General features: G+C 44.7%; 1 protein-coding gene across 2 annotated transcripts in view; it reads left to right on the plus strand.

Moving 5' to 3' along the window:
- LOC137428212 (ribosomal protein S6 kinase alpha-3-like) overlaps window positions 1-26,439 on the plus strand; it is a 52,147-nt gene extending 25,708 nt beyond the window's left edge. Inside the window, exons 12-22 of one of the 2 annotated variants that reach the window (XR_013623616.1) lie at window positions 3,893-3,979; window positions 4,474-4,515; window positions 5,392-5,440; window positions 6,660-6,734; window positions 10,355-10,425; window positions 10,628-10,684; window positions 13,307-13,540; window positions 23,677-23,799; window positions 23,974-24,026; window positions 25,897-26,168; window positions 26,209-26,439. Coding sequence is in view for 1 of the 2 variants with exons in the window: in XM_078779028.1 (XP_078635154.1) it covers window positions 3,893-3,979; window positions 4,474-4,515; window positions 5,392-5,440; window positions 6,660-6,734; window positions 10,355-10,425; window positions 10,628-10,684; window positions 13,307-13,540; window positions 23,677-23,799; window positions 23,974-24,026; window positions 25,897-25,918 (813 nt within the window). In the remaining variant the exon portion in view is untranslated. Of the gene's footprint in view, window positions 1-3,892; window positions 3,980-4,473; window positions 4,516-5,391; window positions 5,441-6,659; window positions 6,735-10,354; window positions 10,426-10,627; window positions 10,685-13,306; window positions 13,541-23,676; window positions 23,800-23,973; window positions 24,027-25,896 lie in introns of both variants that reach the window. The other variant, XM_078779028.1, reaches the window with a different exon arrangement.
- The last annotated feature ends 277 nt before the right edge of the window (window positions 26,440-26,716 follow it).

The following is a 26,716-nucleotide window of genomic DNA, read 5'->3' on the forward strand; positions in this document are numbered from 1 at the left end:
AGGAGGCACCTCCGGGACACAAAGGTGATCCCGGGGGAGGAGGAGGCTGTTTCACAGCACCACTTGGTTGTCTGCGACATAAGGGTGAAAGGTGCGAGGAGAGCTCGGCGGGTGAAGTACCAACCGAGAATGAAGGTGTGGAGGTTGAAAGAGGTGACAGTGAGGGAGGCATTAAAAGAGAGGCTGAGTATGGTGGAGGATGATGTGGTTGAGCTTGAAAGTGGTTGGATGTCAATGAAAGATAGTCTGTTGGGAGCCGTTGGTGAGGTATGTGGATGGACAAAAGGACCACCGAGGCACTCGGAAACATCGTGGTGGGATGATGAAGTTGGAAAGAAGATTGACGAGAAGAGGAAGAAGTTCAAGGAGTGGCAGAAGGCGAAGGGTACGGGAGCAGAAAAGGCAGAGCATGAAAGTTATAAGGCAGCCAAGAAGGCTGCAAATAAAGAGGTAGCAAAGGCAGAGGAGGCATGCAGGAAAATGTTCGGAGAACGCTTGGATTTGGAAGAGGGTCAGAGAGCGGTATTCAGGATTGCAACGCAGATAGCGAAAGAGAGGTTAGATGTGATGGGGGTGAGTTGCTTTAAGGATGAAGTGGGACAAATCGTTGTGTACCCAGATGGAATTAAAGGAAGATGGAAGAGATATATGGAAATGCTGTTGAATGCAGAGAATGAATGGGATGGCAACATCGAGAGTAACCCAGTTTTAGGACCGGCAGAGAAGATAACCGAGAAGGAAGTTGAGGAAGCGATAAAAGCAATGAAGAGTAGAAAAGCGGGAGGGCCGACGGGAGTTGTGGGAGATATGTTGAAGGCAGCGGGAAATTGGGGTGTGAAGAGAATGACAGAGATCTGTAATCTGGTGGTGAAAGAAGGCCGCATTCCAGTGGATTGGGAACTGAGTACTTTCGTCGCTCTATACAAGGGGAAAGGTGACCCTCTGGACTGTGGCTCGTATCGAGAGATAAAGTTATTGGAGCATGGAATGAAGGTATTGGAAAGGGTGTTGGAGAGGAGGATAAGGAAGAAAGTGAAGATTGACGAAATGCAGTTTGGATTTATGCCAGGAAGAGGAACGACAGACACGCTTTTTATTGTGAGGCAGTTGCAGGAGAAGTATATGGAGAAGAGGAAGAACTTGTTTCTTGGGTTTGTTGATCTGGAGAAAGCATTCGATAGGGTTCCACGTGAAGAAGTGACATGGGCATTGAGGAAGTTCGGAGTGGAGGAATGGTTGATCAGAGTAGTGATGGCAATGTACAAAAGAGCGCGCATAACTGTAAGGACGAAGGACGGGAACAGTGGTGAGTTTGAGGTGAAGGTGGGAGTGCATCAGGGGTCGGTACTAAGTCCACTACTATTTGTAGCTGTGATGGAGGTGCTGGCTCAGAACGTAAAGGAGGGTTTACCGTGGGAGTTGTTGTATGCAGATGATCTGGTGTTCATTGCAGAAAGTATGGATGGACAGAAGGAGAAGATGGACAAGTTGAAGGAATGTATGGAGACAAAAGGTCTGAAGGTGAATATCGGAAAAACAAAGGTGATGGCAAGTGGGAAAGCATGTGGTGAGGTGGAAAGAACTGGGAAGTGTCCGTGTACTGTGTGCAGGAAGGGTGTCGGAGTGAATTCCATTCAATGTGCAATGTGCGCTGAGTGGGTTCATCGAAAATGTAGTGGTTTGAGAGGGTCATTAACCAGTGTGGCAGCTACATTCAAGTGTAAGGTGTGCACAGAGGGAGCTGCAGATGGAGGAAATGTTGAGTTGGATCTTGGAGATGGCATGAAGCTGGAAGGTATGAACACATTTTGTTACCTTGGAGACATGCTGAATGGAGAAGGTGGATCAGACTCTGCAACGGCTGCTCGAGTGAGATGTGTATGGAAGAAGTTTCGGGAACTGAGTGGTGTGCTGACGAGGAGGGGAGTGTCATTGAAACTGAAGGGAAAGGTGTATGCTGCATGTGTGAGAAGTGTTATGATTTATGGGAGTGAGACATGGGTAATGAACGTCGAGCAGCAACGAAGGCTGGAAAGGGTGGAAATGCGAATGGTTCGGTGGATGTGTGGAGTATCATTGAGAGAGGAAGACAAATGATGAATTGCGAAAGATGATGGGAATAGAGCCTGTGATGGATGCTGTGAAGAGAAACAGGTTTAGATGGTTTGGTCATGTGTTGAGGAAGGATGAAAGTGACTGGTTGAAAAGAGTGATGGAAATGAATGTAGAAGGAATTAGAGGATGGGGAAGACCGAGAAAGACTTGGCTAACGATGGTCGAAGAAGAAATGCGGGCAAGGGCAAAATAGGGCAAAATAGGGCAAAATGGAGAACATTGTCATGGGGACCGCAAGGCTAACCCACACTCTTGCAGGGAAAATGGCCTTAAAATGCCTGTTATTGTTGTTTTGTTGGACTGTCCAAAGGTCAGAGGGTATGCTCGGTAAAAAAAAATCTGTCTGTTCTGACGTGTGAATCAGTGATGGGATTTTGCCTAAACTTGGTATAAGTGTATATTGTGATGCAAAGATGAACTGATTATATTTTGGCATCAAGCGTGAGAAGTGCGGTGATTTTGTGATTTTGGTGAGGTCAGAGGTCATGTTCGGAAAAATGTGATACTTGAGAGCAGCAGAATAAATTTAAATCAAACTTGGTGTAAGTATGAATAATGTTGCAATAATGTGTGTGGAGGCATATCAGTCGATGTCATGACGTCGTAGAGTGTTGTTCTCGTTGTTATTCACATTAATAAGATAAGCGTGGGACGCGTTCCTAACGTCGCCACTTCCCGTATTGTATTTCACTTTTTACGGGTGATATTCCTCTCTTTTTGATTAATGACAGCTGTATTCAAGTGCACAAACGTACAGTTGTTCTGTCTACGATTTTGCAATCTCCCAATTTTGTACTTTGTGATGAATTATGGCGTTTCTATCGGTCTTGTAAGTTCTGAAAACGTTCGAGAATAAAAGGTATGGTCTATAAAGCGATGTCGGTGTGAGTTGAGGCGACGCATGGCTGGTAGTGGTGTAATTACGTGACGACATAATTGGTGGTATTAAAACCACCTTCAGAGGCCATTTCCCCCCTTCAAAGCGGGGGTTGGCCTTTTTCGGGAACCGTGGTTGTTGTTGTTTTTTTGGTCCCCTTTTTGAAGCAATGTTTTACGGCCGGATGCCCTTCCTGACGCCAACCCTTTTTGCCGCCTTTAACGACAAACAGGGAATTACCAGTGAACTGGTACTCAATTAGCCGACCTCGGAAGGATGACAGGCTGAGTCAACCCCCCTGGCGTTAATTCAGCGATCGACCGGGATTCGAACCCAGGATCGTAGGATTCTAAGCCGGCACCCTAGCCGCTAGCCCAACACCAGGGTGGTATTGCCATATTAATTTATTGAACCAATTATTTCCTCCTTTTTAGTTCCCATGAGATATCTTAGTCATTGATGTGAGCTACCTCGCCTGGGTTTGAATTCCAACCCAGCTATGAACTGTCATTCTGGTGTTTCATCGGCCCTGTGATTCATCAATGTGTGTTCCGTCCCTCGGTTGGACGTTAAACTGGTCATCCTTGTGCCAGAATTAGTTGGTGGATATTAAAGATGCCATGGTGTCCTTCACAAAGAGGAGGCAAACTATCGCTGGCACCCTAAGCATATTTCAAATTCGTGCCCGAGCTTCCTGAGCCGGGGTGGCGACGTGACCAGCATTGTGGCCAAGTATCTGCTCTGACGAGGCTGTGGAACGTGAATATGATGATGATGATGATGATGATGATGATTGTAATTATCGAGTTGATGTGAAATAATCATTTAAACATGGCTTTGTTATTACTGTTTTATTTCAGAAGCACTGTTGTGAAGCTTTGTTTGTGCCTTTGTTTTCAGTTCAGGATGTGGGAGGTTATCTCCAAAATTGGAAAAGGAAGTATTGGATTTGTTTACAAAGCAAAGAATGTCAACTCAGCAGAAGAGGTACGTGCTTGTGGTATACTTCCTCTGGCTTCATTTCACTTTTTGGGAGAGGGAACAGCACACGGGAGGGCGAGATAGAACACAGAACAGAACATGGTGGAAAACACAGATGGCAGTGTGGAGGGACATGACAGAGAGACACATGGAAGAAGGAAGGATGGGAGCTCAGGGACCAGGAAATTCTCCTGCATCTGAATGTGTCTTCTCTCTTTCTGATGAGATGAACGATGCTTTTGCTTTTGCACCTCAATGTTTTGTCCTTCTTCCAATTTGTACCACTCGACTAGATTCACTTGTGGTGTGTTGATGTAATCGTTTACCTATTCCCCTTTTTATTCCCCATCTGTGTGAAATTGTTCCTTTCTCTCATTTAGCTCTTCAGTAAAAACAGAAATAATAATTGTACATCACGACACACCAACATCATTTGTTCTACTCATTTTCCTGCATTGCAGCTGAGATGTTATAATACGATCTCTTGTCCCCTCTTTCAGGTTGTTTTGAAGAAGGCAAGATCTTTGAAATATTCAATCGAAGTAAGTTTATATTTATGTGGAGATCATGGTGTTTTAATTGCTGAAGTAAGAACACAGTTTAACCCCTGAACTCTCCTGGCAGATCTTTTGTCTATGATACATCTTTGTCTCTTGGCCCCTGAGGCTGTGCGTCTCTGTGTGTGAGTTTCAATCTTGTGGTTATTGTGATGGTGTGACTTAACCTTTATCCGGCTGGGAGAAGGGATTTGTATAATTTTCTTTCTCTTTTTGGTTCACGAGTTATCAAGTGACCACTATATTCGTCGTGTGTGTGTCTATCTGTGTGTGTGTGGCTGTCTGTCTGTCTGTCTGTCTGTCCACAGCATAACTACCCGATGATATCATCCGATCTTGATGAAACCTGGGTGGGAGGTTGATATCCCGATCTCGTTGTGTCCTGCCGAGAGTGGGCGTATTGCGCCCATTGTGGGCAGAGCCACGCTTGAAAAAGATGTCTTTTTAGGGGGTAATCGAGTTCAAGCTTCATCTTCTTCGAGGAGTTTGGTGGAATCTGACGGGGGTTTCGATATTTGGTTAGGCCAATGTCATGTGTCTCGTGCAATGTCCCCACGGAGCTCAAATTTTCATTTTTCATTTTTTTTTCATATTTTTTTTTTTCATTTTTTTTCTCGATGCTTTCTTTTTGTTTTTTTTTCATTTCATTTTTCACTGAATTTTCGGTATTGTGTGGCTAACTAACCTCATAACTGATAATACATTATTTTCTATCTCATTTAAAGGTCAGTAACCTTCGTTTTGACATTTCCGGGCCTGTTTCGGTTACAGTCCGTCCTTTGTCATTGAATACCGCTCGCTCGTGAACCATCGTCGTCTCCTGACTTGTCTCCTTCTTTTTTCATTTTTTTTTTTTTGCAGCTCTGGTGTGAAGCTTCGATAATGAAGATGCTAAATCACCCAAACATCAGTAAGTGGATTTCACTCAAACTTAAAGAAGTTTGAGTGTAATTTTATTTATAATATAATGATATAAATGTTTAGAATGGAATACACCGCTTTCTGTCAACTTCATTGACTTCAAGAAGGAATTAGATCGTGTTCATAGAGCAAGCCTGTGGAAGATGCTGAGATCTTATGGAATTCCACAGAAGATGATCACTCCAATCAGCAAATTCTCTGAACACGTCGACGAACTCCATGTGCAAAATATTTATTTGTATATAAATAGCCTCACAGCTGTAATTGCTGTCAAAGGTGTTTTCACAAAGTATTAGCTCAGGGGGGTGGACACTTATCCACACCTAAAGATGGTGGTAGATGGGATGCTAGTTTAACCTCCCTCCATGAGACGGCACAATGATTGAACCACCCTGCCTGTGAAACACCGGGATCATAGTTTATAGCTCGGCCGAGTTGCTGAACCAGGCGAAACGGCCACGAGGCGAGTCTGCGTACATCGAGAGCTCCAGGCCATCGTGTCAGGCCGCTTTTGGATTGCTTGTTCTTAAATAGAAATATCGCTTGCACTCTATCATATCCTGCGAATGAACTGCTGAGTGCAAGATGTAAAAGTAACAAAAGAGGCACTCAAATTGTGTGGTGATGTGCCCACGATACGAACAAAAATGGTCAACAACCGAAAATAAGGAGAGTAGCTGGAAACCGGATCGTCTTATCAATTCTTTGCTTTTCACTTTGTCTTATCAGTTCTTTCCAGTGTGTTGAAGGAGACTCCAACACACTGGAAATCAAATGTTCTCTGCCAACCGAATCTTGTGTGTTTGCCAAATGTCGTCTTATCGGAATAATTCTAATCAGTTGTTTGCCTGAACCTAAATCTGCTCGATACTAATTGTGATCCGCACACACACCACCCAGATACCCCCCCCCCCCCCACCCACCTGCTTTTCCAACCTCGTTTGGCCCATTTGTATACTGGTCTCAAGACCTCCTGCACTCACCTGTGCTTATTTAATCGATGTACTTATGATTGGTGCGGTTCTGCCCAAATGTTCACAGACAAGATCATGAATGGTGATGGTGAAAGGAGGATGTTGAGGCTCACCTGTTGACGACTTGTCATCACACGCAATGTGCATGTTTATCATGTCGTTTAAAGGTGTTTGACTTTGGATGAGTTTCTTATGCCATATTAACTTGTGCTCCACCATCTTGTATCCTTTCAGTGAAGTGTATCGACATCCCAACAAAAGATCCAGAAAATGACTGCACAGTCCTCGTTATGGAGTATGTGAAAGCAGGTGAGGTTTTTGACGTCATTTTGCTGAAAATCCACTGTGTCTGTCCAGTCCACTTTTACTTTGGCAGCTAAATGATTTAGTCATTAGAAAACAGGAATTATGATGTTCTGATTGTTGGACCATCTCATTCAGTTCTGACAAATCTCAGTTTCACCCTGTCACTCTGGCACAATTGTCAAAAACAACCAACTGATCCATTTTCCCGGTCAGACACAGGAAGTGGTTCGTTTTCTTGACTTTTCGGCTTCACCATCAGCCATGATGTGGATCACATATCAAAGCTTTCTTTCAAACTGAGCTGCGGTTTCCATCATCTAAATAATTCCTTAAACTCATGGCCTACAAGGTGTCTGTGTTGGTCAATGGAGACCTCGTGAGAGCTTTATATTCCACAGGATCCAGGAAACCTGTTTGTGATTGTGCAACCTCTCATTTAGGTGAAGAGATGGCAGCATCACAAACTGATTTGGTTTTTGTTAAATAAGAAGCTCTCAACATGATTATAATGTCATGTGATGAGGCTGAAACACTGCCAGTTCCTCACATGACAGACGGAGCGGCTCATCTCATTTATGCGGCCTGTCAAAAGACAGAGAGTCTTGGAAGATACTCATAAGTCTCCCGCTCCTTCAGTACACAAGTTCCTCCAGTAATCCCCTTCTGGTTATACTCAAAGTGCACACTTTCCACACACACACATTATGGTTCCTCTTTTCTCCCATTTCTGTAACTGCCCTCTGGAAACTATTCAATCACATTCTCCCCTCCAAGACTTATTGCAGGTGGTGCACCACCATCTCATGTCACCCTCTATCCTTTCCTCAATATTGTCGCGCATCCGCCGAAATTAATATCTGGCGATCGCGGATGCCGATCACGAAGGCTTTAACTCCGAGGCGGAAGCTCAATGGCGGATTCCAAAATCTAAAACCCCTAAACGCGCGGAATGGAGGGAAGCGGCGCACGTCCCCGCAGCCTTATCTATCAAATGAAGCACCCAGTAAACTGCATTCAAGTATGATGTACAAAAAACTAATATCAGGTTTTATTGAATAACAGGCAGGGACAGGAAAATACGCGCCGGTAATGAACTATTCTAAATTGGGATCCCGCACACAACAGATATCAGAGACGAGACGAGGGAGATGAATACGAAAATAAAAACGTCCGTTATGTAATTGGGTACGCGGAGCTCGGTCTTAGCTGTCTTGTCGTCTTCAATTCCCGGCCTGGAAGAATCCTCCGTCCGCCTCGCATGCCCCGCTAGGCCCGAGCCAACGCCCGCGCCGCTGCACACGAGGTCCGTGCACCAAGCTCCAAAGCACCACGAGGTCCCACAGCAGGACAGCGAGCTCCACTCGGGCTACACCTCAGCCAAACTCGGGTCGGGGTCTCTGAACTGCGCTGCCAGGAATCCAACTGCTTGGGATCAACTACTGAACTGCGCAATGGCGTTCGGCAACTGCTCGGGCTCAACTCTCGAACTGCGAACTGCGCACTGCCAACTCCGCTTGGGCTCTCTGCGCTCAACTGAACTGCTCTCTGCGCAACTCCACACGCCGAGTCTCAACTGCTCAGGATCGCACCGGGACTGTAACTCAACTGCTTCTTCTGAACTCGACTCCTCTCAACTGCCCAATGCGAACTCCTCTGTTCATATCTCTGGCCGATGACGTCAGCTTTGGCACACTGCTCTGCCAATCAGAGCCTCCGCCGGTTCGTCCAGGGGCACGCCCACTGCGTCACTCCACTCCCGTCCCCCTATTCCTTGGTCACAGCACATGCTATGCGAGGCGGGTAGGCCTCCCAGAGGTGCAAATGGTGGCGGCCATTATCGGCGGTGTTCTAGCCCGATTTCTTCCTAAGTCATGTCAGGGGGGAAAGGACATCATTAATGTTGTACTAAGGGAATCCTAACTAGTGTCTATGTGGTCTGCAGTGCCAAAATGGACAAAGGTTTGGCAACCAGGTGAGACATACAAGGGCTCTACTCATTATTCCCTACACTACTTAACACACGAATCTCCTGGTAGATTCACAATCATACATCTTAGCCGACAAAACGCCTACACATGACTTATTACAGGTAGATTCCCTATCGCGACATCTCGAAGCATGTTACCTACTCAGATCTACTCTGCTCTACATATGTCACAGCCCAAATTCGTAACAATATGTTGTCTTTGCCCATGAACCCTCTTATCATTTTATCCTTCACTTCCAGTGTCTTGTGTTAACCCCCCCCCCCCTCTCCTCTCTCTCTCTCTCTCTCTCTCTCTCTCTCTCTCTCTCTCTCTCTCTCTATCTCTATCATTCATTCATTCATTCTCCTACTTGTATCCAGCTGTGGCTCTCCATCACCTTGCTCTTCAATGACCTTTGAGTTTTCAAGCAAATTTTTATCTTCATCATTTTGTGTTTATTTTATCAATGAAACATTCAAATCTTCAAAAACAAAATAAATTTTCCTCTCCTTTTTTCTCAGAAATGCAAAATTCTTCACTGCAGACCTGGATAAAACCACAAACTGGTCAAACAAGTGGAACATGTCTTTCAATCCTGGCATATCTCACACTCTCACTTTGTCTCTCCAAAAATACCGCTACACACTCATCCCATCTACTTGCTCAATAATCCTCTCAAATAAGTTCTGTCACTCAAGCTTTTGGGTCTCACTATCTGCCAAGATCTTTCCTGGCAAAACAACATTTCCAAGCTGGTCTCCAAAGCCAGTCACCGACTGGGCATCCTCCATCGTGAGAGGTCCTTTTTGGGCACCTCTGAGCTCCTCACCATGTACAAAGCTTTCATCCGCAGCTCAATGGAATACTGCTCTCCCCTCTGGCCTGTGCTCCTGCCTCACACTTGTATCGGCTTCACGCTGTTGAATCCAAAGGTTTCAGAATCATTGGTATCTCCAGTGATGAAGCTGATTCTGAGGGCATATTACTCGCTCACCGCAGGCCGGTTGGTGGTCTTTCTGTCTTCTATCGACTCTTCTCTGGCTGAGCTCCCCAAGCTCTGTCTGTGCTCTGCCCCCCAAATATTCCTGCAGGAGGCACAAGATCTGCCAGCAACCCTCTTTTGGTGAAACTACCAAAATCAAGACACTCTGCTCACGTTCACTATTTCATTCCTCTTTTCTCTCACATCTGGAACAAACTCCCACACTCTATTCAATCCCACTTATCCCTCCAGGTCTTCAAAACAGCTGTTCACCACCATAGATTATCTTACCCCATCCAAAACATTGATCTTTTCTACCCCCGAAAAACACTCCAAATTTGACTCTGAATCTCTAACTTATTTCCTGTAATTCCTAGTAGTGTTCATTTGCGTTATACAGTGTACCCATTCCCCCCACCCCCCACCAACTCCCTCCTCCCCCAGTCCTCTCTCCCTTCCACAGATCTACCGCAAACCCTGTTCTCTGCTGTTTTTGCGCTTGTGTGCTTCCCTCTCTCCCCCTCTTGTCTCCCGCTCCCTTCATTGTATGTTTTATGTGTCTGTGCATGTTTTCATGTTTCATTTGTTGGCTCTACACGAGCCTCAATTCTGTACACACATTTTTTTTAAATCTCATTACCTTGCCCATGTATGCTTCTGTCTGCTGTGTACAGGTTCACTCGCTTCCCAAATTCATTTTCTGAGGAAATTTACAGAAAGAGAATTGTGGTTTCCCATGAAACAGGTGAGCAGAAGTTAGTTACCATTTGGAGCAGAGGATGGAGCAGAAGTTGGTAAAATACCCATTCCATTCCTCATTCCACCCTCATTGTAATGTTTATGTTGTGGTTTGAAATATGACAGAAATAATTGACCTCAAAATTGTAAAATCTCAACAACCACAATCTGTGTACGTGTTTGAATATTTCATCTACTCCTCCCTCCAGATGGCTGATGCTTTTGAGTACTTGCACGCCCAGAACATTGTGCACAGGGATATAAAGGTAACCAACTGCTCCAGTGCAGACCGTGATACGTTCTGCCTGTCACTGCAATGAAAACCATTTTTGGTGCAGCGAAGGAAGGAATGGGAGTGGGAAGTGGAGGGGGCAGGAAAGAACAAAATTCATATTGTTGGGTGAAACCTATAATAGAGGGAAAGACGGTGGGATCTGTCACATACAGTGCATTCAGAAAGTATTCAGACCCTTTCACCTTCACTTTTTTCACATTTTGTTATGTTGCAGCCTAATGCTGAAATCGTTTAAATTCATTTTTTCCCTCATCAATCTGCACTCAATACCCCATAATGACAGAGAAAACATGATTTTGGAAAGTTTTGCAAATTTATTAAAAATAAAAAACTGAAATATCACATTGACATAAGTATTCAGACCCTTTGCTATGACACTTAAATTTAGCTCAGGTGCTTCCCATTTATCTTAATCATCTTTGAGATGTTTCTACACCTTGATTGGAGTCCACCTGTGGTAAATTCAATTGATTGGACATGAATTGGAAAGGCACACACCTGTCTATATAAGGTCTCACAGCTGACAATGCATATCAGAGCAAAAACCAAGCCATGAGGTCGAAGGAACTGCCTGCAGAGCTCAGAGACAGGATTGTGTCGTGGCACAGATCTGGGGAAGCCTACAAAAACTTTTCTGCTGCATTGAAGGTTCCCAAGAGCACAGTGGCCTCCATAATTCTTAAATGGAAGAAGTTTCGAAGAACCAGGGCTCTTCCTCGAGCTGGCCGCCCGGCCAAACTGAGCAATCGGTGGAGAAGGGCCTTGGTAAGAGAGGTGACCAAGAACCCGATGGTCACTCTCGCTGAGTGCCAGAGATCCTGTGTGGGGATGGGAGAAACTTCCAGAAGGACAACCATCACTGCAACACTACACTGATCTGGGCTTTATGGCAGAGTGGCCAGACGAAGGCCTCTCCTCAGTGAAAGACTGAGGCTTTGACATGCTTTGTCATGCTTTGTCTGTCGTGCTAGAGAATCTCGATGTAATAAGTTCTGTGTTTTGGGCGATTTGTCGGATTATGTGTGCACCTGTGATCATACGACGATGATCCGGTGAAAGGTAGAATAAGGACGAAGCTAATTCATCTGTGTGTCAGACCTGGTGATCATCTCTGTGTCCCTTATGGCAACGCACTCTTAGACATTAGATAGCCCCATTCATGCACACATTAATTAATTCCCCGCTGCCATAAGGACTGACCGGAAAGACAAGCAGGAAGCGGCCGCGCACCATGGCAGGTAGACATCGTGCAAGGCAGGCAATAGCCACGCCCAGAAGGACTCTTGATTGACAGGATGGGGGGGGGGGGGGGGGGGGCGGCGAACAACACCAAGAGCACCGATTGGAGATAAAGGAAGCCAAAATTTTCTCTTGTTCTGGATGTGAAAGCAAGTGGTTGGAGATCGACATTTGAGCTCTTCCCATGGCCCTTTTGCTCTGGACTGTCCAATTGAGCTCTTCCCTTTCTCCTTCTCGTGTTGGCTGCCTTCCTGTTGGACCTCCCTTCTGCCCTTGCTTTTCGTTCCCGTTTTTGAGTTTCGCTTCGAATGACGTTGGAGCGCCGACGATTCTCTTCCCCGCCGTTCACGTGCGAACGGCGAGCGTACGGGCTGCAGCAGCCGGGAGGCCATTGCACGCTCGCTCAGTTGGCGCGAGAGGCCTGGTGAACGGGGTGGGGGGGGGGGGGGGGGGGGAGCGGTGGAACGCCAGCAGATGGGACCGAGCGGTTCACGCTGACCATAGCCGCGTCGGACGGAGCCTGATCGACCGACGCTGTAGACAGATAACACGCACCACAGAACACAACATGATGATTCTTTTATTTGAATATTTCTTCGTCCGTGTATTTGAAGTGAGGTGTGAGGACGTCCCAATTTAGAACATTTATCTTTCGTTGCATTTCATTGTTCTCGGTTCCGTTTGATAAATATTTCCTTTTGTACCATAAATTCCGTGTTCGTTCGTGAGTTAATTTCCACAGGGAGAAGACATCGGACCGTGAAGGTAAGCGGCATAATCCCACAATCCCCTTCTCGTGTATGATCCGCCATCAATTGGGAAACGCCTCGTTAAGCTCGATTATCCATCCGTGGCATACTCTCGGTGTTAACTGAGCCAGCCACGCGACAATACATTTTGAATTCTTCATGAACCTTTCAATCTTACTCTTCCATCACACCAGGAGCCTGATTATATGTGACTAACGTCTCTTCCATCCCTAATCTCTATCCAAACAGAACACTCTTTAATTCATTTCCTGCTTCAGATCGCCCGTTTCTCTTGATATAATATTGTCCCTTACCGAGATTGCAAAACTTCTTCTGAGTTTCTCTTTCCTTTCACACCTCCACATCTTGTGGCCTTCGATTCCTGTCATTCAGCTCAACAAAGTCTTACTTCCTCGCTTCAGCCGCCTCCATATTATGTAAACTCCTGACTGAAATTGATAGAGGATGTTTTTTAAAACTTTTCTCTTTCTGTAAATTTTTTTCCTGTCTTTCCTTCACATTCACATTTACATCTTTCCTTCAATATAATTTATCACTCAAGGTTAAATGTTTTTTTAACATATCGATTTCTGTTTATTTTCCAGCTACAAAATGTGCTTTTCAGCTCTCAGTGGAGCGTCAAGGTCATCGACTTCAACTTGGCTACAGCTTTCATACATGGTAAAATTTTTTACGATGACTGGGGCACACCTGGCTACATGGCACCAGAGATCACAGAGCAAGGCTACGAAGGACCCCCAGTCGATGTGTGGGCACTTGGCATCCTGTTCACGAAATTATTTGATGGACTTCAATTTGATGGACATAATATTATTGAAGTGAGTATTGTTACCTCCATCACCAAAGGTGGATGGAGGCTATGTTTTCACCCCTGTCTGTCTGTCTGTCTGTCTGTTTGTTTGTTTGTGAACAAAGTGTCTCAAAAAGTTGTGGACGGATTCAGACGAAATTTGGCAGAGAGGTAGCATATGTGACAAGGACGAAATGATTAGATTTTGGTGAAGATCGGATTCGGATCCGGCCAGTATAAATTTTTAAAGCGCTTCTTCACCACTGGAAGATCAGGCCAAAAACTATATACAGCAGAATATCTCAAAGTTGTTGACGGATGATTTTGATTGAATACAACAACGACAACAGGCATTTTAAGGCCATTTTCCCTGCAAGAGCGGGGGTTAGCCTTGCGGTCCCCATGACAATCTTCTCCATTTTGTCCTATTTTCTGCATCTCCCCTTGTTAACCCCCTTGCCAACATTTCTTCTCCGACCATCTTTAGCCAAGTCTTTCTCGGTCTTCCCCATCCTCTACTTCCTTCTACATTCATTTCTATCACTCTTCTCAACAGGTCACTTTCATCCTTCCTCAACACATGACCAAACCATCTCAAACTGTTTCTCTTCACAGCATCCATCACAGTCTCTATTCCCATCATTTTTCACAATTCATCATTTGTCATCCTCTCTCTCGACGATACTCCTCACATCCACCGAACCATTCGCATTTCCACCCTTTCCAGCCTTTGTTGCTGCTCTACGTTCATTACCCATGTCTCGCTCACATATATCATAACACTTCTCACACATGCAGCATATACCTTTCCGTTCAGCTTCAACGACACTCCCCTCCTTGTCAGCACGCCACTCAGTTCCCGAAACTTCTTCCATGCACATCTCACTCTTGCAACCGTTGCCGTGTCTGATCCACCTTCTCCATTCAGCATGTCTCCGAGGTAGAAAAATGTTTTCACACCTTCCAGCTTCATGCCGTCTCCATGATCCAACTCAACATTTCCTCCATCTACAGCTTCCTCTGTGCACAGGGACAATGACACCGACTGTTGTGAAAGGAAATGCTGATGCTCAGGGTGTGTTGCGCGAAGGGAGCCTTGAGAGTTTCACACACAGTGTCTTGAGAAGGTATTGTTGCTTCAACCCTGTCGTGAACACCTCAGGGTGACGGATGGCCAAAAACGAGCTTCACACTCCGAGGCGTAGACTCCAATCTCTGGGGGAATTGTCTTTGGCGCTCGTGGGAAAGGCTCGAGGCCTTATCTGATCGGAAACACACGTGGTCATCCGATTCCACAGACACAGAGAATAAAATGTACAAAGAAATTTATTTACATGAATAAATGAACAAAGGAAAACATGAGGTAACTCATAAAACTAAACGAGATGTCTCCACATTCTGACGCACACGACGAACAAGGGGGAATAATAAAGTAAAGAAAATAAATGTTTAATTATCGGCCGAACTCAGCTCTATGTCCAAAGGAGGGCGTCGAATTCCAATCGGGGTTCACAGCGACACAAAGCCATGCGCAGGGAGGTACCCAAGATGGCGCGTATCACCTCAGCCCTTTTTCTCCTTCCTCAGCCGTTCTGAGCTCTAGCTATTTTGAAACCAGCGCCTCAGCACACGACGTATCCAACGCAATCGTCCTCGACCCACAAATCACTCCAACCACGAGCATAAACGACCTCTGTGGTCCACTCAGCAGGAGAGAAGCAAGAATGCGACCGCTCACTATTTCGCACCAAGAAGACGATAGGATGGCCAGTCTCTCTCTCAAGGTTTGTTGCGCGTCTCCCTGACGTCACCCTCCGCCAGACGCATGCCCTGTCACGAAGCTTTGGGTGTGGCCTCTCAGCTACAGGCCATCGAGGGGGCAGAGCCCAGTCTTTCAGGAATGTTCGCATGATGTTTCCTTGCCGATCGGCGAATGTGCTAGCTTTGTCGGAGCTGGTGGCATTGTGAGTGAATTGGTCCATTTACCATGCTTGTTGCAGTTTGCTTGTCAAGTGCCTTTTTTGATTCAACAACAACAAAGGGAAAAATCACAGGGCAATTACACACTGGGGTTTATCCTTGTGGACCCTATCTAGTTAGCATAGCTACACCCCTTGTATGAAGACACATATATGATCTTATCCGGACATTCGGCCTACTTAGATACAGAGGTGGTTCTACACAACATTCGGAGCACGCTAACCGACACAATTTCCCTCTCAACTAAGGTATGTCATGCCCACCCCACACACGGAAGAGTGTGTATTTTACACTTAATCACTTTTACACTTACACATACCACTTAATCTCAAAAAGTTGTGGATGGATGATTTTGATTAAATGTGATATTGTATTGTGATTTTCTGATCTACTCTGGGATACAAAACGTAAACTGTTCACCTGGCGGTGGTATGCTCTCCACTGGGTGCCGTTCTAGTTTATAATGGTGTCATGATTATGAGTGTGGTGTGAAAGGAGATGCTGATGCTAATGGTGTGTTGCGCGAAGGGAGTTGTTGAGTGTTTCGCACACAGTGTCTTGAGAACGTATTCACACCACTTGCCTTTTTTCACATTTCGTTGTGTTTCAGCCTGCATTTAAAATGGGTTAAATTTATATTTTTGTTACTGATCTTCACATAATACCCCATAATGTCAAAGTGGATTTAAAAAAAAAAAAATTTTTATAAAATATTTAAAATGAAAAGCTGAAATGTCAATAAGTGTTCAACCGCTTTGCTGTGACACTCTAAAATTGAACTCATGTGCATCAAATTTCTTTTGACCGTCCCAGAGATGTCTCCACAACTTGATTGGGGTACACCTGTGGCCAATTCGATTGATTGGACATGATTCAAAGTTGATCTAGGATTGACCCCCAAAATAGGAATTTGCTTTTTCTTCTGAAACTACACACACTATTTCGATGAAACTTGACTACAACCTTCATCACCCATGATGTACCAATGTTTGCTGCAGGTATTAGAAAAATCTGGGTCTAAGGAGGTGTATGGATCTTTGGGGGGGGAGGGGGAGGGCGAGGGCGAGGAACCCCATTTTTTTGTTTGTTTGTTTGTTTATAGTTTTTTAAATTGCGTTAGTATCATTCTACATGCTGCCCTGTCTTCCAGCAACCATTGAAATTGGTTTATAATACGGTGATACTGTTTAAAATACCTTTTGTCAGTGTAGTATACTGCTTTATTCTACCTGGTGAGTGCCCACTGGTTTTGCCCCTGTTTTTAAAAAGCAGCATTATATTCGACACATAATCTCTATATAAACATAGTGCACTTTAAATTTTTTTTATCTTCATCATTGCAGGCCCCTTCTGATTGGGGGCCTGGCATCTCGGAGTCATCAGAGCCATTGCAAACCCGGCCCTGGAGCTTTAAACATTCCCCGATTATGTGGGATATAGATCTACTGTTATATGTGTGACAATTGGAATATAATTGAAAATCAGGATTGATTGTTTTAAAGACTTTTTTTCTATATCTGTGTATTTACCCCACCCCCAACTTTTAACTTTTTTGTCGATAAAAAGGTGTGGTTATTACACCAGAAAATACGGTATTATGTATCAATCAGTGCAAAAAATCTAAATTTAATCCATTTTAAATTCAGGCTGAAACACAAAAAAATGTTTAAAAAAAAGTCAAAGGGTGTGAATACTTTCTGAAGGCACTGCATCAGGTATGAACAGCCTTGCCCAGGTTTGCTCGCCTGAGGCCAAATAAACCCACATATACAGTCGGACCCTGCTATTCGCGGGGGATACGTTCCTGGAAAATCCACGAATAGCGAAACCCGCGAATAGCGGGGCATTGTTTCAATGGAAAAATGGGGGATAGGTTCCCGAGTCGCAAAAACCTGCGAATAGAGAGGACCAAACCGCAAACGGCAATGCAAAATCCGCGAATGGTGATGCAAATCCTGAGAATATCGACAATAATCAGCGAAGGTTGATAAAAGTCCCGAAATGGCGAGACAAAACCCGCGAAGGCCGATGGAAATCTGTGAACGTCAATGAAAATCTGAGAAGGTCGATGAAAATCCCGTGAATGTGTGCCGTGGCATTGTTTCAATGGGGAAAAGAGGGATGGGTTAGTGGTTCAATGGGTTACAGGTTCCCGGCGGGTCCTGATTCAGAGAGGAATATTTTTAAAGTTTCAAATGTTTTCGATCACAAATGCACACGATTACAGTTTCACAAAAGATGCAAACAATTTTAAAAAATACGACAACACCAAGTACCATTTCCAATTTATTGAAGGAATGCTCTAACAGTTTATTAAATGTGCTGAACCATACCATATCGTGAAAGTAAAAAAAAAAAAAAAAAGCACAACACCAGGTGAAGTACCATTTCCGATTTATTGAAGGAATGCCCTTACAGTTTATTAAATGTGCTGAACCATACCATATCGTGAAAGTAAAAAAAAAAAAAGAAGCACAACACCAGGTAAAGTACCATTTCCGATTTATTGAAGGAATGCGCTTACAGTTTATTAAAAGTGCATAACCATACCGTATCGTGAAAGTAAAAAAACACACCACAATTATGTACCGTTAAAAATTTAAATTTTACAAACACACGCAACTTTCAAATGATGATGATGATGATGATGGTGATGATGGTGATTAATTAAAATCCAAAGAATTCCTCTAACTTTGAGGGCGACCCAAAGGATATTGCAGCAAAATCTTGCACTCGGGGAGAGCCAGGAGAGCCAGGAGAGGTTGGAGAAGGTGAGGACGCTGGTGAGAACGCTGAGAGGAAGGCAGGAGAGGGTGCTGGTGGTCTTGTGGTGGAGGGAGCGAGGCTGAAGAATTGGTTGATGGGGAGCTGCCTGGCAGATTGCCGCACGTTTTGATGCAGCTCTGTACGGGAGCAGTGCATCATCCAAGGCCCTCTTGAACTTGAGGTACCTCTCCACGACTGGGTCGGTCTCTTGCACCATGTCGACAATCGCCCGTATGTCATGCATCAACTCATCCCGGAACTGGACTGTGAGGTTGGACCTCGGCACCTCTTCCTCATTGCTGCCCGCCTCCGCCTCCTCCTCCTCAGAAACCTTTGGAATGGCGTCCAAAAAGTGCTCGATTAGCGGGTTTAGGAAAGGGTTCAGCATCATGGTTTTCAACATGAACTCCCTCGTCTGCGTGTTGTCCTCGATCCATATTCTGAGAGTCTTCTCCATCCTTTCCATGTGGACATTCCGGACATGGGTGACCACCTTGTATTTGATACTTGGTCCTCTCAAGGTGGTCGAGCAGCTCCACCTTCTGGCAAAGGCTCATGACTTTCTTTTGCCTCTTGGCAGTCGACTCATCTCTGGCACTGGTCTTCCGTTTGGGAGCCATTATTGAACGATGAGCAGAGCGACAGTCAAAAGGTCAAAGCAATGAGACTAGAACAATGATCGAGATCGAGGACACAATCTGTATTTACAGTGCATTCAGAAAGTATTCAGACCCCTTCACTTTTTTCACATTTTGTTATTTTGCAGCCTTAGGCTGAAATCATTTAAATTCATTTTTTCCCTCATCAATATAAACTCAATACCCCATAATGACAAAGAGAAAACAGGATTTTCGAAAGCTTTGCAAATTTATTAAAAAGAAAAAACTGAAATATCACATTGACATAAATTTTCAGACCCTTTGCTATGACACTTGAAATTTAGCTCGGGTGCCTCCCTTTTCTCTTGATCATCTTTGAGATGTTTCTACAGCTTGAATGGATTCCACCTGTGGTAAATTCAATTTGATTGGACATGATTTGGAAGGGCACACACCTGTCTATATCTGGTCTCACAGCTGACAATGCATATCAGAGCAAAAACCAAGCCATGAGGTTGAAGGACCTGCCTGCAGAGCTCAGAGACAGGATTGTGTTGAGGCACAGATCTGGGGAAGCCCACAAAAAATTCTGCTGCATTGAAGGTTCCCAAGGGCACAGTGGCCTCCATAATTCTTAAATAGAAGAAGTTTGGAACAACCAGGACTCTTCCTAGAGCTGGCCGCCCGGCCAAACTGAGCAATCGGGGGAGAAGAGCCTTGGTAAGAGAGGTGACCAATAATCCGATGGTCACTCTGGCTGAGCTCCAGAGATCCTGTGTGGAGATGGGAGAAACTTCCAGATGGACAACCATCACTGCAACACTCCACAGATCTGGGCTTTATGGCAGAGTGGCCAGACGGAAGCCTCTCCTCAGTGAAAGACACATCAAAGCCCGCTTGGAGTTTGCAAAAAAGCACCCAAAGAACTCTCAGACTGTGAGAAACAAGATTATGTGGTCTGGTGAAACCAAGATTGAACTGTTTGGCCTCAATTCTGAGCGTCATGCCTGGAGGAAACCGGGCACCGCTCATCATCTGCCCAATACTATCCCAACGGTGAAGCATGGTGGTGGCAGCCTCATGCTGTGGGGGTGTTTTTCAGCAGCAGGGACTGGGGGACTGGTCAGGGTGGAGAGAACAATTAACAGAGCAAAGTACAGAGATATCCTTCATGAAAACCTGAAACAGAGCGCTCAGGACCTCAGACTGGGCCGAAGGTTCACATTCCAACAGGACAATGACCCTAAGCACACAGCCAAGACAACGCAGGAGTGGCTTAGGGACAACTCTGTGGAGGTCCTTCAGTGGTCCAGTCAGAGCCCTGACTTGAACCCAATCGAACATCTCTGGAGAGACATGAAAATGGCTGTCCACCGACGGTCCCCATCCAACCTGGCAGAGCTTGAGAAGATCTGCAGAGAAGAATGGCAGAAAATTCCCAAATCCAGGTGTGCAAAGCCTGTCGCGTCATGCCCAAGAAGACTCGAGGCTATAATCGCTGCCAAAGGTGCTTCAACTAAGTACTGAGTTAAGGGTCTGAATACTTATGTCAATGTTATATTTCAGTTTTTTCTTTTAAATAAATTTGCAAAACATTCTAAAATCCTGTTTTCTCTTTGTCATTATGGGGTATTGAGTGTCGATTGATGAGGAAAAAATGAATTTAAAGGATTTCAGCATAAACCTGCAACATAACAAAATGTGAAAAAAGTGAAGGGGTCTGAATACTTTCTGATTTGAGCTGGGTTTTGAAGCTGGGTTTTCTGGGTTTTGAGCCTATCTGGTAATTTCAAGAATAGATTTAATTATGCATTGTATTCTATAACTCGCAAAGGTCGACTTGTTTGCACACCTGGTAGAACCTCCCTCGAAGCGTTTTCATTGTGTAACATCTCTGAGGATGCTTTACCGTAAGTTGCAAACTGTATCGATTTATTGAAGCGTTTGCATTCTTTCACTCATGGAGGATGACTTGTTCACACATCTGGGGGGATATCCTGTGAAGCTCGCTTATAGTGCGGCTAAAATTTGTGGCCACGAAAACGCAAAGTACACAGCAGTGAATATACAGTACTGTACTTACTGCACATTATAAGCAGGTCATGCTCTTGGCTCGTAGAATAATTTTTTTGCATTTGTCTAGCTGCTGTATGCATGGCTGGTAAAAGATGGGTTTTATAAATGTGTCAAGCTCGCTGCTTGTGAATTTTCTTTTTTTGCGCCCCTGAAAAACCTCGAATTCGTGGAACACGGTCGCGAATCGGGAGGGAAAAAACTGCGATTTCACAGAACACAGACACGAAAAGAAAAAAAAACCGTGTATTTGCATTTTTCCACGAATAGAGAAACGGTGAATATGTGGATTTTATCATCAACCGTGAATATGTGGATTCTGCAAATAGCGGAACCACGAATCACGGAACAGCGAATACGCGGATTCCGCGAATAGCGGAACCGCAAATAGCAGTTATACACGTTAGTCCGAGTCCGAGTTGTTATTTAGTTGTTAGTTGTTATCCTGGTGTCTGAGTTGTTATCCTGGTGGCGTCTGGTCAAATCTGTTTCTGGTGTTTGTTCCCCCTCCATCCCCTCCCTCACCTCAAACGGCTTAACGGCTGACTCCGCACGTGAAAAAGCTGAATGCCTCAACTCTGTGTTTGCCTCTAAATCTTGTGTCCCAAACCCATCCCTCTCTGTACCCACCGTACCCAGTCGTACCCAGCTGCTCCTGGACTCTGTGTCCTTTCCTCCTGACAAGGTGGAAAAGTTTCTGTCAACCCTCGACTCTGATTCTGCAACTGGTCCTGACGGCATCAGCCCACGGGTCCTAAAATCATGTTCTTCTGCTCTTTCACTCCCTCTTTCTGTTCTCTTCACCCTCTCTTTTGCTCAAGGTCATCTGCCATCTGCTTGGAAATCAGCCAACATCACCGCTTTGCACAAAAAAGGTGCAAAAACAGATCCAAGCAACTACAGACCAATCAGCCTTCTACCAATTATCAGCAAAGTCATGGAATCCATCATTGCTTCAGATATGAAATCTTTCCTCTTCTCCAATGGCTTGATCTCTGATCATCAATTTGGTTTCAGAACTGGTCACTCTACTCTGGACATGCTGCTTCTGCTTTCTCAACAATCGATGGAGGTCCTCAACGCCAAACAGGAAATTAGAGCTGTCTCCCTTGACATTTCACGTGCCTTCGATACGGTCTGGCACCCTTTTCTGCTCACCAAACTCTCCTCCTTTGGTATCCATGGAAATCTCCACACATGGCTGGCGGACTTCCTCTCTGGTCGTAGTCAACGTGTGGCCTTGAATGGGTTTCTCTCATCTCCTCTGCCTGTTCAGGCTGGAGTTCCCCAAGGTAGTGTTCTGGGCCCTGTGCTTTTTCTGGTCTTCATCAATGATCTCTCTGACTCTTGAAAATCCTCTCTATCTCTTTGCTGACGACTCTACTCTCTGTCGCTCCATTCCTCATCCCTCAGATCGGCAGTCTGCAGCCTCCTCACTCTCTGCAGACCTGGACAAAATCACAGACTGGGCAAACAAATGGAACATGTCTTTCAATCCTGATAAATCTCACACTCTTACGATGTCTCTCCGAAAAGACCGACTGGAAAACCCTCCCATCCACTTTCTGAATAATCCTCTCCAAGAAGTTCTGTCAGTCAAGCTTTTGGGTCTCACTATTTGCCATGATCTTTCCTGGGAAAACCACATTTCAAATCTGGCCTCCAAAGCCAGTCGCCGACTGGGCATCCTACGTCGTGCGAAGTCCTTCCTTGGCACACCTGAGCTCCTCACCACATACAAGGCTTTCATCCGCAGCTCTATGGAATACTGCTCTCCCCTCTGGTCTGGTGCTCCTGCCTCACACCTAGCCCGTCTTCACGCTGTTGAAACCAAAGCGTTCAGAATCATTGGAATCTCCCGCGATGAAGCTAACTCCAAGGGCCTTTCACTCACTCACCGCAGGCAGGTTGGTGGTCTTTCCGTCTTCTACCGACTCCTCTCTGGCCTTGCCCCCCCAGCCCTCTCTTGGCTCTGTCCCCCAAATATTCCTACAGGTCGCACAAGATCTGCCTGCAACCCTCTTATGGTTAAACTGCCAAAATCAAGACTTTCTGCTCACCTTCACTCGTTCATGCCTCTTTTCTCCTGCCTCTGGAACAAACTCCCTCACTCTCTTCAATCCCACTCCACCCTCCAGGTCTTTAAAACAGCTGTTCACCACCATCTCTTATCCTCCCCCATCCAAAACCTTGATCTTTTCTACCCCCGCTAATTTCGGTCCCCTTGTATTTTATACCTCTCCCCCCCGCCCTCCCCCTCCCACGCCTCCTGCCCCCAAGCCCTCTCCCTCCCACACTTCTCCCTGCTCTCAAATGTTGTGGTTGTGTGCTTCCCCTTCTCTTCCCATCTTGTCTTCCGCTCCCTCTTTTTGTGTGTTTTGTTTGTCTGGTTGATTTGTTTGTGAAATAAATGTTAGCTCTTTCACGAGCCTCGATTCAGTATACAAAAAAAAAACAAACAAAAAAAAAAACAACTTAATGTCCAATTATTATTGTCCAAACATCCTTAATGTCCAAACAATTATTGAGTTGACAGGGTTTCTTTTTCAGCGAAGAAAAAAGCTTTTATGTTGTGCACCATAACTTATTTGATGAATGAAAATGTATTTTATTAGTTATGAGTCAAACCTTGGTTATTGCATCAATGAGTGCTTGTTTGGAATGTGCTTATTATGCAAATGTTAGTATTCGATTGCTACGATTGTTTGGGATTCAGTCAAAATACATTTGTTTTACTTCTTTGCAGATGTCATATGGCAAAACTGACTTCAATGTGGAAAACAGTCCACCAACCTTTGCAAGGGAAACATTGGTTTCTTTTCTGGCTGCGATGCTTCGGGAGGATCCAATGGAGAGGCTCACTATGACGGTTAGGGATTGATGTAGTTTTCATATGCAATGTTTTATTTGCATGAACAAGAATGTTCACACATGCTGTGGTAACTGACCTCCTGTTATTGTGGATCAAAATGCAATTGCTCTCCAGTGGAGGTGTTTCCTGATTGTGTTCATATTTGATTCCAACACATCCATTGTTTTGCAGGAGATTGTGAACCACACATGGTTCAAGGAAAATGACCCGATTAATATTTACAGGTAACCGGCACTCCTTTTGTTCTGTTTTTACATCTTCCATTGTTATTGTTTCTCTGCAATATGGAGTATCATGGAAGAGCATGGTGATAGAGAGCGTGAACTGATAATAGGGCAGCAGGGCAAGTCTTGAACAAAATAAACATGAACTTCCGTCCAGGTCACGGATCACCACACTCTTCATGGCTTGAATCGTGCCATATGTCCTTCAAGTTTATCAAAGCTAAGTGTTCGGACCAGATCCGTTGTCTCTCCATGTTTGTAGCTCTGCCACCATCGGTGGGCACAGGTTATGGAATTTCACTCCTGTCTGTCTATTTGTTTGTTTGTCTGTGAACAGGATATCTCAAAGAGTTGTGGATGGATTCGGAGAAATTTGGTGGAGGTTTGAGTGTGTGACAAGGATGACATTTTGGTGAAGATTCGGATCTGAGATTTTAAAAAGCGATTCCCACCATTGAGTGATAAGCTCACGCTAAATCAGATATATTGCAGAATTGATTCAAATTTGATGAATATCCCAATACCCATACGAGAATTTTTTAAGTTTAAGTGATTTTTCACCATTGAGTGATAATGCCAAAAACGATTTTTAGCATGATATTGTGGACGAGTTATCGCAAAACCAGGTGCATGATTTGCATCGGTGTCAAAAACAAGCCAATTCGATTTTGGTTCAAGTCCGGAATCGGATCCGGCCTATTGTTGGGATACAAAACATAAACTGCTGAACCTTGCATAGGTATTGGCTCTACCGAATGCCCTTTCGAGTATACTTATCTATTCTTCGCCAGTCTGTTTGTCTGTCCATTCAGGAAGGGGCTTCAAAATCAAGTCACCACTGTTTTTAAGTGGTGAAGCCGCTTCAATATAGATGGCTATGTTCGTAAGCCTAAATAAAGAAGAAGAAGCTCTTTTTCATTCTAAAGGTTCCAAAGGCTGGTTCTATCGGTTTATTAAGGGTAATTTTAACGGATTTTGTGCGTTTCTTGGCTTTCCCAATTCCATATTAAAAATGCCAAACTGAACCGCTTCCTTCCTTTAATATCCATCCACAAACCTAAATTTGCCTTCTTCATTGTTGTCCAACACTGTTTCAGATGCATCTGTGTGTTTTTTTTTTCCCACCATTATTGGTTTCTTCTTTTCCTGAAGAGAATCCCCCATTCATATATTGTACTGTGTCCAAAAAGGCTGTACAGACCTAGCGAATTTACCTCTGAACTGTCCGGTCTGCTTTACTTCTCACCCTGACCATGCACTGTCGAATAAAGAGCTCGTCTTGCCCGTGAGGCCCTGTGTTGGACTATATTTGGCTTTTTTGGTCCGACGAAGGGTTAATGTCAGAAATGCCAGCTTCCCCTCACTTCCAACTGTGGAAAGCATATCCTGATCAATGTCCTTCCTGGTGATTCCATCCATTTCATTAAATCAAATGGTGCCTCACAGTTTGTGTGTTTGGTCACAAATGTGTGGTCCCTCAGATGGACCTTGTGCTGGGTATTCTGTCTGGGAGCATTAGTTTGGAGACATTGAACATCTCTCGGTGTCTTTCATGAAGAGTTGTGAAATCAACGCTGGCACCCTGAGCAAACTACAAATTCCTGTCTTTACCCACTACAATCATGTCAGGCCTAGCCAACCAGTTCCTGAAAGACTTGGGCCAATTCTGCATGTTCTCAGCCCTTGACCTCTTACTCGGGGATATTGTATGTGAACACCTGTCTGGCAAACAGGAAGAAGAAGAAGACTAATTTGTGAAATTGATGTCTAATTTGCACAATGCACACACGTCTAAACACGTGATATTCTGTCCGTTGAACTTTTTCTGTCACAATATCTGTTTGATGTTCATTTTGCCTCTTCTTTCCAGGATCTTCTGTCCTTCATGGTGAAAATGACAAGGTTGCTGTCGGCCCAAAATTTCAGGGATCTTCTTTCCTTCATGGTGAAAATGACAAGGTTGCTGTCAGCCCCAAATTTCAGGGATCTTCTGTCTGTCATGGTCAGAATCAACTTTATTGTCAAGTACATTGAATGTACAAGGAATTTCACTTGGTGAATGCGCTGTCCGCTTACAGTCTGAGTGGGGGAGAGAAACAGGTGGGAGAGAGAGAGAGACAGAGAGTGAGAGAGAGAGAGAGAGTGGGAGAGAGAGAGAGAGAGAGAGGGGAGAGAGAGAGAGAGTGGGAGAGAGAGAGAGAGAGTGGGAGAGAGAGAGAGAGAGTGGGAGAGAGAGAGAGAGAGTGGGAGAGAGAGAGACTTTGACTTTTAAGCTCTTTTTATTATAAAAGTATAAAACAAGAGTACCACCAAAAGCAATTCATCCAGGAAAATCAGTAAAATCATAGCAATCCCGGAAGGAAAAAACAATCGGTGCACTGCAAACCAAGCGACAGAAAAGGTTGCAAATACCAAAAAAAACACACGAGGAGAAAATCTAGGCATAATTTCTAAACTAGGCATAATTATATATGTACAAATTATATGTATGGAGAGAGTGGGAGAGAGAGAGAAAGAGAGAGTGGGGGAGTAGTAAGAGAGAGAGAGAGAGAGAGAGAGAGAGAGTGGGAGAGAGAGAGTGGGAGAGAGAGAGTGGGAGAGAGAGAGTGGGAGAGAGAGAGTGGGAGAGAGAGAGAGAGAGTGGGAGAGAGAGAGAGAGAGTGGGAGAGAGAGAGAGAGAGTGGGAGAGA

Source organism: Myxine glutinosa, chromosome 5 (genome assembly GCF_964187855.1).
Source record: "Myxine glutinosa chromosome 5, kmMyxGlut1.1, whole genome shotgun sequence".
NCBI classification, from domain to species: domain Eukaryota; kingdom Metazoa; phylum Chordata; class Myxini; order Myxiniformes; family Myxinidae; genus Myxine; species Myxine glutinosa.